General features: G+C 37.7%; 1 protein-coding gene across 1 annotated transcript in view; it reads left to right on the forward strand.

Moving 5' to 3' along the window:
- Nucleotides 1-15,389, forward strand: part of LOC101471534 (neuronal acetylcholine receptor subunit alpha-7) — a 36,882-nt gene that overhangs the window by 819 nt on the left and 20,674 nt on the right. The window contains exon 2 of the mRNA XM_004545510.3: nt 14,802-14,941. Coding sequence (XP_004545567.1) covers nt 14,802-14,941 — 140 coding nt within the window. The remainder of the gene's footprint in view (nt 1-14,801; nt 14,942-15,389) is intronic.

Genomic DNA, 15,389 nt, shown 5'->3' on the forward strand with positions numbered 1-15,389 from the left:
AGACTAAAAAACAAGTTAAAGACGCAAAGAGTTATTTTTAAACACTGAGCATATGTGTGCATTACTCTCTACATTAATGTTTGCTGCGTTGAATGATGATGATGTGCATGCATGATTCTATAATGCATTGCTAAGCCCCATCCCATCATCAGCATCATCATCTAACATCTGGGTTGGTTACTTAACTCAGTGGTTTTGCTGAATCTGCTTTCCAAAGCACTGCTTTATGCATAGACATATGTCCACCGCGAACCCGAACCTGCCACCTTCCACTTCACCAGTCAGAAGGGAGGCAAGACCAGGAGACAAGGTCAAATCAAGTGATAAGACATTCTAACACATGTCACATATGGCTGTTGGCATGTATTGGTAATAGCACGCTAGTTATCCTTGAACAGGGTTAGCATGTAATGACTTCTCAGAATTGTGTGGTTTACCTCTTTCTTTTTTGTTGTTTTACATGAAGCAAGAGTAAAAACTTAACTGTCTTGGAAGCTTAGTTTTGCTTTATTGACATATGTGGACATGAACCAAAAAATGAAGGGAAGCGCAACAGAATGGATACGGTTTGTTTCACCCATTGATGTTTTTTTTTTTTTACTGTCTTTTAAGTGGCTACCAAAAATCAAGCACAGACACGACTCCACAGCACGCTGTTCAAACAGGGCATCATAACTGATGAAGCAAAAGCGATGAGCCCCATGCCAAGTAAAGGGTATTACCTCTCTCCATGTTAAAGGGGACAGAGGGAAAACAATTAATCCATTAAAGTACTTCAGGGAGTAAACTGGCACATCCAGAAAACATGCTTAGACTCACAGGGGTCCAATATAAAGACTGTAACCTCCCCCAACCACCCACAGACACACACATACACCCACCCACATACACACACACTACTCTGACTACACCAATGGCATCCTACTGAAACAACAGCCTCACTGCATACGTGTGACTCAGAATCAGATGTTTTTATTTAAAATAGCAGGGAAAAAACAAGACAAAGCAAAAAAAGAACAACCTGAACTAGTCTTCTACCAAGTGTTTCTAGTCTTCTAGTGTTTTCAAAATCAAATACTGGTTGACCATAGAGTTGTATTTGTTGCATCCATCCATCCATCCATCCATCCATCCATCCATCCATCCATCCATCCATCCATCCATCCATCCATCCATCCATCCATCCATCCATCCATCCCTTCTATTCTGTTTTGGCAGCAGGGTACACCTTGGATAGGTCACCAATCTATCGCAGGGCTAACACAACCATTCACACTCACATTCACACCTATGGGCAATTTAGAATGATCAATTAACCTTACCTCACTAATTGCATGCCTTTGGATTGTGGGAAGAAGCCTGAGTACCTGGAGAGAACTCATGTAAATATGGGAACAACATGCAAAGTCCACACTCTTAAATTGTTAATGTCTAGAATGGCTAGCTAGGGTGGTAGTGGTGGGAGAAATTTATGTGTGTACCTGTATGTGTGTGCAGAATATTTATAAATGTTAATATTCTATAAAAACTGTTTATATGTTTAGTAAAATAAAATAGTAGAGTTTTATACTTAATGAAAAAATATTAATTATTACTTTGGATTAAAAAATTAATTAAGGTTGATTTCAATTGAAAACAGGGATGTAGAGGTTCTTATGGTAGTTTCCTCCACTCTACTGAGTCAAACAAAACAGAACAGTGACCCGAAAAAACTGATGTTGTAGAGCTCTTTAACGTTTTCTAGTTTTGGTTATCTTTATTTGTAAAGCTCTCCTCAAATTATTTTCCCATCCTTTACCACCCTTGGAAGTCTGTGATTACTCAAACATTTATAACACAGCATGTTGTGCAGAAATAGTTAACAGGTTGTTCTGCTATTAAGTTAAACTCAAATGTTTAAAAGTAAACCTAAAACATTTTTATTTTGCATTAACCATGTAGGTGTTGAAGGATTTTTGTTTCCAAATCTGTAAAAGCATGTGGGTTGTGTTCAGTGTATACGAGATGTGGTGGTCACAGACTCAGTGCAGCACTTCAGAGGTCTTAGCTCCTGGATTAGGATTACAGTGGTGTCAGGAAGCCATAGATTGTAAATCTCTCCTCTATAAATTCATCTATCTAGAGGTCCATTAACAAACTGCATCATACACGATTATGCTCGCTACTGTAGCCAGTCACACAATGCTGGAAATGATGTGTTAATGGATGAGTTCATGGTTCATCAGTTGATTTAAACATCCCACACACAGAATGGTTATAGTGTGTGTGCTTGCTCTTTGGAAGCCCAGAGCTGCACAGAGAAGTGACAAGCATTATTAGTTAGCAACAGAATATGTGGATGGTTAAATCTATTATATGAATTACAGTTTTCTGTTTTATCTCCATCCTAACGGTCTCCTTTACTTGCATCATTTTTTAGCTCTAGGTCATTTCTCTAGTTTCACCCTTTTATTAGGGTTTTTTTTTACACTACTTTAAGTCATAGTCTTACTGCCTCACTAAAATATTTTGTGCTTTATTGAAGTTTACAGGTTCAGAGACCCTAATTTAAGTCCTTTAAGCATGATCAGGAATATGATGAAATGTAAAGGAATCCAGGATTTTAAAGGCTCTGTGATGGACTGGTTTTCATCCATCTCTTACACCTCCATCTAGCACAAATTATTTTTTCTCCCTGGATTCTTTTTGTACTTCCTGCTTAACTCAAATCAACTAATTTCCCAGAGTCTCATGTTCTTCCAGTCTCCCCAGCTGCATTTTGAATCAAGTTAGGTAATAGGCTAGTGACCTGGGTTCAAATGTAGGTTTAGAGCTGCTGAACATCTGGATGCTTCACTGCTGACCTCCCCTGACTGATATGTTTCCTTGCCAAACGACTGATAGTAAAATAATGAGCTGCTAGACCATGCCAGTGTAGATATGTCCTCAATTTACATGAATGCACACTTGCCTGGTGTTGGAGCCAGAGCGCAACACACAGTTTATAAGAATCATGCAGATTCTTATAAACAGAATCACACAGAAAAGCACTGTGCAAAAGTCTTGAGCCACCCCTCATTCTTTAATGTGTTGTTAGAAAATGGGAAAGATGTCCGGCGTCTTATTGAAACATGTAGAGTCATATGTGAACAAACTTGAAAGCCAATATTTGGTGTGATTATCTTCATTCTTCAACAGAGTCTGAAAGCTTTAGGTAATTTCTTTAAGTAGTCCTCAGGAATAGTTCTCCAGGCCTCTTCAAAGACATAGAAAAGCTCTTTGGATGTTGGTTTCCTTTTGCTCTGTCCTCTGTCAAGATGATCCCACACTGCTTCATGACATAGTTGGTTAAACGGGTCAGATTCTTGATTGGTTCATATCTGGATCATATCTTCATATCTGGTGGGTGGAAGTTTTTATTTTAATTAGCAGTTTTAGATCTGCCTAAAACCTAAATCAGGGGTTCCTCAAAGCACTGCCCTTGGTCCATTACTCTTTACAATTTGCACGATCTCACTTAGTACTGTCATAAGCAATCACAGTATACAGAAATCTGACCACATTAACACAGTATTGAAGTCACTTCACTGACTCCAAGTGCAATATAGAATTACCTTTAAAATCCTTTCAAGGATTAAGCCTATTATATCACAGAGCTCTCAATGGTTAGGTCCCACACTACATCTCTGACTTGCTCACTGTTTATTAACCAGTCAGAACTCTCAGGTCGTCAGACTGAGATGACAGGATTAGTCTCACTATACTGAGGGTGCTTTCAGTTATTGTGTTTCTGTTCTTTGGAAGGAGCTGTCTGCTGACCTGAGATATTATTAAATGTGTGTGTAAATTCAAATACAACCTCTAAACCTTTTTATTCAGACAGCCTTACACTCCATAGGGGTTTTTTTGTTTGTCTTGTTTTATTTGAATTTGTTATTTTTACTGCTTTATTGTAAACCTACACCATACATGTTTTTATGTTTTTATCTTCTGGGTTAAGCACATTGAATTAGCATATAGTGAAATGTGCCATTCAATACTGTTCAACACTGTTTCATCCCTGGAGTATGTTGCTATTTCTTGTTTCTGTCACTATAGTGTCTGGATTCTATTATCTCTCCACACTGTCACTGTACTGTGTTGGCCACAGTCTACAAAAGAGATTCATATCTATGCTGTTCACCTTTCTATTATTGTTTTATTTAGAGTAAAAAAGAAGATTTGAAGTGCTGTATAAGTACTTTAAAATTGACAAACTGTTAGTTGTAGGAGTTTGTGGTGTAAAACAAGGTGTGTTGTCCTGATCTAATTCCATCTCCTAGAAGCAAATTATAAAGTCTTAAACTTTATTTGTTTGAACCTGTGAAAATCTGTTTCCCCTGCAATGATCTGCATATAGTGCAGCTGTTATTGTTTTGAAAAAATAACTGTGCGAGGCGATAACTTCTTTTTTACTAGTATGTTGACCATTTTCCTGAAACCTTCCTTACTCATTGTATTTTTGGTCACTTATCTTGGACATCTGAAGTGACATTGGACAATTGTTCTAGGTTGACATCACTGGCCCTAAATCTGAATTATATCCAAACTACAGGTAATGATCTGCCTCTAGGATCAAAATCTTTGCCTTCTGCTGTGCCAGACATTTGATTTTTGTTTTTGACGTTCTGTTATATGTAGTATATCACTGCAGTCAAGTGAATTCAGGAAATTTCAGGCTCTGCGGTGCAAGGAACAGCTGTGATTGGCACATGCAGGCACGCTGTCAGAGAGAGCTTGATTTGCTTTTACTTCATGTCTAGCTGTAGCACACATTTTCATTATCAGTTAATCACGTTCATTTAAAACTGCAGGAAGTTGAAATTGTGATTCAGATTAAAATTTGATTAATTGTGCAGTCACCTTCCATCTTTTAGTCTTGACTTCTGGATTCAAAAAGCTAACTAACCTTTAAAATCGACAAAACAATGTGTAAGATCACACAAGGTATACCTATCATCCTGCCTATAGTGATGTTACGCATTCATTACCAATGCTGCAGCAGTATTTTTTTGTGTCAGACATATAATTTGTTGATATCTGCAGGACGGACTGCATTTTAAAAATATCAGTATGTTTCATAGCTGAGAAGTCCGTCTATTGATACTGCTTCAAAAAGACCCAGTTACGTTACATCCCAGTCTATTTAAGCAAAATATACAGTATTTGTTAAATGTTTATATGTTACGCCTAACTGCAAACAAGGAATGTATTATAGTTTGCACTCTAGCCTGTGTTTACATTCTGATTTGGTATGTTTATTTTTCCAGCTGCCAGCAGATTTGATTTATATTCAGCAAGTTTATCATCTTTGGACTAAAAACATTCACGGTGTGACTTCAGCATCAGATATATTGCACATTCATTCAATAGTGGAAATTTTTCCATATTTGTTTCTTCCGCAAACACTCATAAATACAGTGCACTAATGCCATATATTTGCATGAGAAAGGGTCTAGATGCGTAGCATTTGTTGTGATGTCGACTCTCCGGGCCCTCAGGGAGTGGCATTCTGTTAGCAGCTCCTTTGTGCAGCATAGTCCTTGCCAGATTCATCACTCTAGTCCCAGGGCACTGTGGGTTCAGAGCCTTTTTGTGTTCCATACTGGATGATAGATCTGGCTTTTTGCATCAGGTTTTATGAGATTTGCCAAGTTTGTTGTGTGAAACAAAATTACGATAAATAATAATAGATCTGTTTCTTGTGTAGAGTTATTTTATTTGTATGTTTTGTGCTTTTCTCTTAGGGACAAACCTCAAAAGAAAGAACCTGCTGGCTGCATGTAAATTAATGTTGAGTCACACTAAAGTGAATGTCTTTAAAGCCTTTTATTTGTATTTTAATCTTCCCGAGCCTTTTGTTACTACAGCTTTGTAGTGTTGCTGTTTATTCACCAGGATTAAAGTTACATCATTTAGAACCTCGGGGGTCCCAGCTATACCAGAGTCCCCGGGTTAACTGTGAACAATGTCTGTCTAGGAGCAAGATCACTGGTGTGAATAACAGTTTATGAAGACTGTTACACTCCAGCTGCAGGAAAAAAACATCTATAACAATTGCTCCATCACTTATGGATTATATATTATGCTGAAGACAGTTTTGACATTAGGAGATAATGCCTTTTGAGTCCTTTTAAATTGATTAATGTTCATGAGATGCAATTTTGCTGCATCATCTCACTACTGTTATACATTTGAAGGCTGATGATGGGTGTCACTGTCTCAGGGTATAGGCAGAGGTAAGTGCAGATGAGGAAGAGATGGAGTGGCACAAGTATTTCAACCTTTTGCCTAAGTAAAAGGTCTAAAAGTCCTGAACGTCTGAGCTATGGATAGTAAACATAAATGGAGACAGCACAGTGGAGCACCACAGGGGCCTGCATCCTCCACAATGCAGCCCCTTGATGGGGTTAAACTCTCTGCAGCATGGATATGATTGCATCATTGCACCCCGATCTGGGAACCAGTCTTTCCAGTGCTACAGTAACTGGTCAATAGTCAATATGCTCTGATGGTGTCATCTGTTTAGTATAAGAACCAGATGTGATGTTTTCCACAGCACCAGTATCGTCTTCAGTTTTAGATTCAGGTTGTAAAATGTGACTCACAGACAGCCGGCTAGCACATGTCCTCATAACCGCGGGGCTGATACAATGACATAGCACAGGCACACCAAGAATACTAAACACACCATTTCTGTCCCATTTGTTACCACTTATCTGTTAAATATCAGCATTCCCATTGATTAGTTTTCACTCAACTAATCACTCCAATAACTTCAAGTTAGTTAGCAATTTTCAGGCATGAATTTCAAACAGGCCTGAAGTCCTTTATTCACATGCAGTAAATAGCAGGTAGGTCTGCTGTAGATGTGTTTTCACTGCAGGAAACACTCAGTTTGATTTTGGTAAGGGTGCTGTCTTAGTTCTATCTGCTATGGAGATGGCAGGTTAAAGACAATTTAATGCGATCCAGTGTCTGATATTTGCTTTCTTACCTGCAGCTGAGCTGGAAAAAGGTCGAGGGCTGCTGTGCATGTGTGAAAACAACTGAAGTTACTCAGCCTTATGTCAATATTGCAAGTTTAGTTACATAATATTTTGGATTTGCCCAAAGCATAATAGTAATTAAATCACTTTTAACTGTATAGGTAATCTACACAATAGATTACCTAATATTCATGATTCATGTGGCAGATTATCTTGACAAAGGGAAAAAATGGACCGAGAAACAAAGCCATTATCATCGCTGCACAATGGAAAGCAGCTCAGCGTGGATAGGTTTACCTGGCCACAACAGGGGCCCTGATTTAAGAGCTGGTCATTTAGTACTCTGCTTAAAATAGCAATCCTGTTGTTTGGGTGTTTGTCTAAGAGGTATGTGTGACAGCAAGAAGGAGAATGAGTCCCTCAGGCTGTTTGTGTGTGAATAGCCTGTCTGATGAGCCTGTTTAGAAGCCTCATCTGAACATACTGACCTAGTAAAAATATCCAAAAGGGACAGAATCAAATAGCTGAATTTCTCAGTATATATTAATTTGTGAGCATGAAAGAGAGAAGATTAATGTGCTTAAATGCCACCCCAAAATCACAATCACTTTGCGATGGTCACCTTCTGCCTGTTTGTTTGGCCTCACATGACCTCGACCTCAAACGACTCTGCTATTTGTTTGCAGCTGATTGGAAATAAATTGCATAGGTGACAGTGCTGATTTGGATGGTTTTGTTCATATTTTTGTGTGCGCCATCTCATTCTCTGTAAATAAGAGCAAAAGGATAGAAAAGGGAGAATGTACTTTTCATTTTCTTGTAAAGATTTGCTCTTGACATTCAAAAGTGCTTCAGATAATTTATATTTGTGGAAATAATCAACATAAATCCATCCATCCATCCATTTTCAGCTAAGTCAGTGACATTTGCGTACAACACATAATTTAGATATCGTAGATATTTTGTACTAAAACGAATAATTTGAGCTTCACTGATCACATAAGAACAAATTTCGGTTACATTTAAGCCCTCAGACAAGTTCTCATAACGTTGATTAAGTCTTTTAGCATTAATGATATTATGAAAGTTGCCTTGCTATTACCTAGTTTTTCAAAATTTAAAATCTGGTATCTTATAGTGATACTTTTTAGTTTATAGAGCAATGTGTAATTTGTTGGAGGTGAAGGAAGTAAAAATCATTGCACTGGAAAATGAACAAGCTACAGCTAGGTGGAGGTGGTGGAAAGACCAAGGAAAGTTTTGAGCAGCGTCTGATTCCAAAGTTCAAAAATAAGAACCAGAAGTTAGAAAGATAAGACCTGCACTGCAGATTTAAGGTGTTTCTTTAGACTATGTCTAAAAGAGTCCATCCCACAAAGCACCAATATCATTATTAATTTCTTTAGTATTTGAAGACCTCTAAATTTTTGCTCGCATACAACATCAACACAGACTGATTGAGAGACAAGCGACACATTTCTGGACAGGTTGTCTTATCAGCACAGAGCTAAAAACATAATGATATTCATACCAAATTCACATCTCCATGGGTCTCACATTTTTAATTTCCTCTCCATTCAGTTCCACAGTCATCTGTGAGCTAGAGCGCACATCCAATATTCTTCTAATAAATTTCATGTCAAGGAAATCCACACAAATAAAATTGGCATGGTCTGTAGTAGTAGACCATTTGAATATGTGAAATGCATTAAACTTTCCCCCTGGTGGTGCCTTGGAGTGACCAGGAGCAGGCTGGCTCTCCTTATTAGAACTAAATGCATGCAGACACCTCGGGGTAAGCTCAGAGTGCCAAATCATTATGAATTGTAACGTGGACACATCATTGTGAGCCTGTGAGTGTACTGAGTTAAAAACAAATCACCTGTTTCTGTGGAATCTGTGTCTAATGTGGAAATGAGGATGAGACTTGTATTGACATCAACAACACATTGCCATTGTGTTTGTTCTTGACTCAGAGGTAGCTGTTTTTAAAAAATGAAATTTAGCCTCTTTTTAAATTTACAGTTGCATATTCTTTTATTGTTGTTGTTTGTATACAGTGAGTCAGCAGCAATCTCCTGCTGGATGCCTCAGTGTTTCACCGGTGATAAAGATACTGACACAGGGTAAACAGGTCATCAGAGCCATGGGATGAAACCGAACGTCATTAACTGGGAGGGAGAAAGGCAAAATATAGAACTACAATGGGCTGCAGCGGGCTCAGTGGGGCTGAGCATGACAACACAGCTTTTCTCCCACTTTCTTTCTTGTTCTCACTCACTTCTGTGGTTGCTCTCTGGGAAAGGTCCAGGTTCTTCTGATGTGGTAGGGTCCCCTTTCTTCATACTAGCTGCAGTTAGCTCACCAAATAAAATGAAGTTTTATGTTTAATTGAGAAGTATTAACAGCAGAAGTCTGTCGAAAAGAGAATTTGGTTAAACTTGAAGAAAATGTTTCTTTGTTCAAAACTTGGCTGCTTAAGTATTTTGTTTGAAGTAAAGTAGACGTCCTTCTGACAATTCCTGAATTTTCTCTCACATAAACAATAAATTTAACTCAAACAGAACCCTGAAAAAAGTGCTTTCATCCACAGTAATCCACAATTAAGTGCATTTTTCTGCAACAGTGTGTGGCCTACCAGTGTTTGTGAGCTTTCTGAAGGAGGCAGAGATAGTCACTACTTGTTCCAGTGGCAGTATAGACTCAAAGTTTGGTTCCTGAGACTGAGACAATTGTCTCTTGACCTTCTCTGCTAATATCTACAAATGGTCTGACCTTCACTTTTTAAATGTACATATAAATAATGAACAGATTCTCTGTTGTAAAGTTGAGCTAATAATCAATAATTTTGTGACCTTTTCATAGGCTGATCATTTCCTGTAGTGATCTATATGGGGTTAGAGGGACTGAGCATTGAAGGCAGTTGTTGTATAACATTAGCCTGAGTTTAGCAGGGATAACATGCATAGTATAAAAGACACAATACGTTAAAATGAAATATGTTAATGATGCAGCTTAGTTTCAACAAATACCCCCATGGTCAAAAGTAAATGCATTAATAAACATGTTATTTTTTAACTGGCAAGTTATTCATGTACTGTAGTTAGGGAAAGTTTGTGGCTCTTCTATTAATAACACCAGCATTCAACCCTTAAGTCCCCCCTAAAAAAACCCAGCAGAGATTTTTGGGGGCCTTAAGTAACATACTCCTGAACTGGAGTAGAACAAGGATTTTCTCTTCCCAACAACCACAAACCGCCTGCTGGTCTTCTGCTGGTGCAATGGTGGTTAGCGCAGACATGTCACAGCAAGATGGCTGTGAGATCGTTTTTACGTGGCGCTTGTATGTTCTCCCTGTTACTGTGTGGGTTATCCCACTAGGTTAATTGGTGATTCTAAATCAGCTGTATGCAAGATAGATATGTGAATGCTATACACACACAGTGATGCTCTTTTATATATACATTTTCAGAAAGAGAGTAAGGAAGTAAATACTATGAACCCAAATGTTGTTTTGTCAGGACTCTGTAAAAATCTGTATGTATTTGCATATATTTGTACAGTGTACAGGCAATAGAACTTCATTATTAAAGTAGGACCCCATTCAGTAATAGTATTTGGTAGTATTTTGCAGTATTACAATTTATTTCTTTAATTAAAGACATTAACTGGTAAATGGTAAATGGCCTGTATTTGTATAGCGCTTTACTAGTCCCTAAGGACCCCAAAGCGCTTTACACAACCAGTCAACCACCCATTCACACACACATTAACCCATGTAGAACACTCTTATCTCCCTGCAACAGGAACACATTTGCCCAAATGGGTGAATAAAGTGCCAAGAAAGTGCTCCAACTGAGGGTCTACATCAGTTGACCTATCATGGATCACCATTAAAACAGTTTTCACATTTTTTCCCAACTGTGCAAATTGCTAAGAAGACTCGTAGAATAACATATATGTGTTAAAAGTATATATATATATATATTTATCTTTTTCCTTGGTTTAGTTTAGTGGTGTAAATGGAGTCATTTGGAATTGAAATGAACTTTGTGTAAAGGTGACTGAGATATAACCTCAAAGGTCAAACCTCTCAAACTATTTATATAATATTCTTAGTTCTGAAAATATTTGATTGACCTCTCTTGTTTGACCAGCAAGGTCTACACATATTCTGAGTATAAAATGAATGCTTTTCCTTTACGATACCTTCTAACACTGATGCACGGTAATCTTTCATATTTCCCCCTCAGAAACATATTACCACATGGAAATCACAAATTAATACAATAAATATATGTCATATATTTTCTATATTTTTTTTCTCTCTTTAATATATTGACCTATAGTGTACTGACCTTGGTAAGACTTGAGTGAGAAACCAAATCCATCATAATCCGAGTCTAGAAAATAATTAGCATCTGTGTTAATGAGCCACACCCATACAAGTTCCTAATTAAAAGTGTGTCACTCTCACTTTCTTATTTCAAAAAGAAAGCAACATTAACAATAATCTAATTCAATCTAAGCCAAATCCAAACAAAAAAAATTAAGAAAACATATTTGACTAAAAAAGGAAAGAATTTTTTTTTATTTCTTTGAGGATTATCTTTATAGACAGTTTTCTATTATACTTATTTAAACAATAGAGCAGATTTGGAAAACATTGAGATAAATAGTGAAGGTGATTAAGAAAAATAGCTCCCACTGCTCCCTTTACTTCCTTCTTTCATTCCCTCTGCTGGATGCGTAATCTTTGTTTTGTTTTGAGGACGCCTCTCGCTGTGTTGGTGGAAATTATTCCTTCATTGCATCTACTCATATAATCTTCATTAGTGAGATGATTAAAAAGAAAAAGAAAAAACAAAACAAAAGGTATGAATCTACCCCTTCCTCCCTAATGTACACTGCACACGGTTGTATGTGAATTAAAGTTTGCAGTGGTTTATTTGACTTGATTATTTAATTCCTTATAAACTTGGTTTTATGATACAAGCTGCAACAGAGACTGAGGTTTCAAATCTTTTTGATTGGTTTAGTTATGTTTGTTTGGCCCTCTGTTCACATTTCACAGTAATAACACATAAAAGTGACACAGGAGGGAGATTGGCCGGATAACAGCTGCAGACGAGGCTGTGTTTGAGTCATTGTGAATGTGTGCATGCAAATTTTATTGAGGGTATATCGACATATTTATAACTTTGTTGTGCTGTGATTTCTTTAAAATGTCTTTTTGACCTTGCAGAAGAAATCAACTTTTAACATACTCGTAGTCCATTCCAACACGTTTTTAAAAAGAAAGAAAAACAAATGGTACAGATGGTGAATAATGGTTCAGCATGCATGTGTGTGGCTATTAATGAGTTTAAATGTTTATGTGGGAAAAATATTTATTTATCAATCCCACTTGAGCAGAAGGTACTGGGCCTCGGGTGGATGGGTGCATAAAGTCTGAGAGTGTGAGGAGTCTTAGGAGCAGTCAGAGGGCATCTGCTGTGCTGAGCAGCTTCTTGCCTTTGACCTAAGGCTCCGTCCTCCTATAATTCTTCTCATTATAGTCCTAATGGGCCAATCAGCAGCATGCTAAGCCAAAGGCATGCTTCTATCATCTTCACAGCTTTGCAGGGCTGTGTCAGTAATCCCTTCTCCTTTTTCCCATTCATACTACATGCCTTCTCTGATGTATTTGTTCTGTTTCACTGGATTACTCCATCCAGCAATTCACTGTTGACTGCCCTCTGATGTTAATATGAGGGAGTCCTTTTACTGTTTGCATTAGAGTATCTATATGCATGGGAAGAGTAGCAATTTGGTATCTAGAAAACAATGTGTGGATTTAATGACCTGTGTGCTGTTGACCATGTTTTGAGAGTGTTGTGATTCCCAAAACATATTGGTCCTATGAAATCCTTTAAACAAACTATCAAAAAATAACAAAGATAAAAAATGTATGGGATTTAGTATTCCATCCACCCATCCATCCATCCATCCATCCATCCATCCATCCATCCATCCATCCATCCATCCATCCATCCATCCATCCATCCATCCATTTGCTTCTGCTTATCCTTTTCAGGGTTGCAAGGGGTGCTGGAGCCTATCCCAGCTGTCTTAGGGTGAGAGGCAGTGTACACCCTGGACAGGTCGCCGGTCACCATGTAGCACATCATCATATACCAGCTAGCCCAACATCAGTAACCCTTCAAACGTCACTGCTGTTTAGTTTCCTGTCTTCATTTATGCCAGAAGTGATAGCAGAGCTATATGTTTTAATTTTTTCAGAAATTCCTCAGTCAGAACATGGTATATCATGTTTAGGTGGGAAACTAGGCGAGCTAACTTTCTGCTAACTTCTAACTCAGTGAAATTGAATAAATTCTGTTTTTATGGATGCCTGGATTTTAAACTTCATTGTTACACCTGGTAGAGCAGCCACACTGATCATTTTATTAAAGATGAAAGAATTTATCTTTAATAAAATGATAAAATGATAAAACTCAGAAAATCTCAATCTGCGTTCATAAAAATTAGTTTGCTGTACTCAAATAGTCTCTGTAGCCACCAAATTTGAATCCAATAGCCAGTAAATCTGCCACAGCTCTGCGATGCTATTGCGTCAATGTGGATGAAAGACTCCAGCAACTTGTTGAATCTATGCCACAAATAATTAATGCAATTCTGAAAGCAACAGGGGGTCCAACTTCACAGCAAGATGTAACTAATGAAGGAACTAGTGGGTGTATATTATCACTTCGACTGTTAATTCACAACTTCAGCTTATGTTTTTCATTGTAGCTGGAATCCAATATCATTAAGAAATTCATCTACACCAACCCTCAGATGCTCACGTTTGTAGAGAATTAATGCTATATTGAATCAAGTTATTGGACATGCATATGATGTCATTTTAAGTCATTTTTGATACTCTAATTCCAGCTGTTTGATAATAAAGGCAGAAAATCTGATTTTTAATTTTTTTTACATTTTAAGGCCAAATACAGTATCATCCTGCAGCTAGTCAGAACAGTGACTTCAAGGTTAACAACGTGTCCTGATGTGAAAAGTTAGGTTGTTCTTGTGCTAAACATGTATGGGGCATTTGAATCAATAATGGTGACAAAAGCTGGGCCAACAAACACATCAACCTAATCACCTTAATCCTAGAGATCCCCAAACTCACAGTCCCTCCACCCTCTCTTTGTGTTACAGTCAGCAGATGTATCTGCAGATGTCAGCACTTGTTTATTTGTTCATTATTCATCAAAACTCATGGCTCAACATACACACCTTCTTCTTATACATTTTCAATAAGCTCACATGATAAACTATAGAAATCAAAAGCCTCTAGAATGAGGCAGTAAGGCAGTGGTGCCAGCAAATGAAGGGTAAAAGGTTCTCAAGACCTTTAAAGATACTTTTTGGATTAGGAATTCAGCCCAAATGCACCACAGAATATGTTCCAAGAAATTGGATAGTCCAAGCCAAAAAAAAAAAAAAACGTCTTTCTCCATAACATTGTTATTCTACCACTAGATTTATGGCTTAAAATGCAAAACACACCCTATCAATCACATGCTGACCTTCAGAAACTATTTATAGTGAGTGGAGGGCATGTAAGGAGTGGAGCATTTATGCAAACTAGTGGAGCTTAGGTGTAAAAAACTCATAGACCTCCATACTTGCTTTCATTCTCACAGAGCCTCCATGCGTATATGTTGTAAATGCAGCAGACGGCACTTTGGGTTTAATATGTATTCAACACAAACCCCTTTTCCTGTTGCATTTGTCCTCCAGGGTCCTTGCAGGGCGAGTACCAGAGAAGACTGTACAAGGAGCTGCTGGCTAACTACAATCGATTAGAGAGACCTGTGGTCAATGACTCAGCTCCCATCCTGGTGGAGCTGGGCCTCACACTTCTGCAGATCATAGATGTGGTGAGAAAACTGGATGTGTGTGTGTGGCATGGTATCTAGTTTGGTCATTTTAAAATAAAGAATGTGTGGAAAAATATGAAGTTTTCCAGGTGTAATTGTATGAAAACCTGAAGTGGATTTTAGTTACTTTAACGTTGACATTTTTGTATTTAGCTGAGTGTTACATTCATGGAGACTTTTCCGTGTAAGAGTTATGGCTTTAAGGTTTGCGCTAATTTTGCAGGTGACATTAAATATTACACAATACAGGCAAGTATATATGCAAATGTGTTCTTGTTGTGTCTGTTTGAAGCTGTAATGTGGGTATCCATGAAGTGATTGATGAATCAAACACTACATTTGGGTTAATGAAACAATTTTAAAAGCTCTGTTTTATTCTATTTATTTTCATTTTAAGGTGGCTCTATTGTGTAGTAAGTAGTTTACTTATTTGCTTGGCAAGTGAAAG

The sequence above is a fragment of the Maylandia zebra genome, linkage group LG2 (genome assembly GCF_041146795.1).
Source record: "Maylandia zebra isolate NMK-2024a linkage group LG2, Mzebra_GT3a, whole genome shotgun sequence".
NCBI lineage: Eukaryota > Metazoa > Chordata > Actinopteri > Cichliformes > Cichlidae > Maylandia > Maylandia zebra.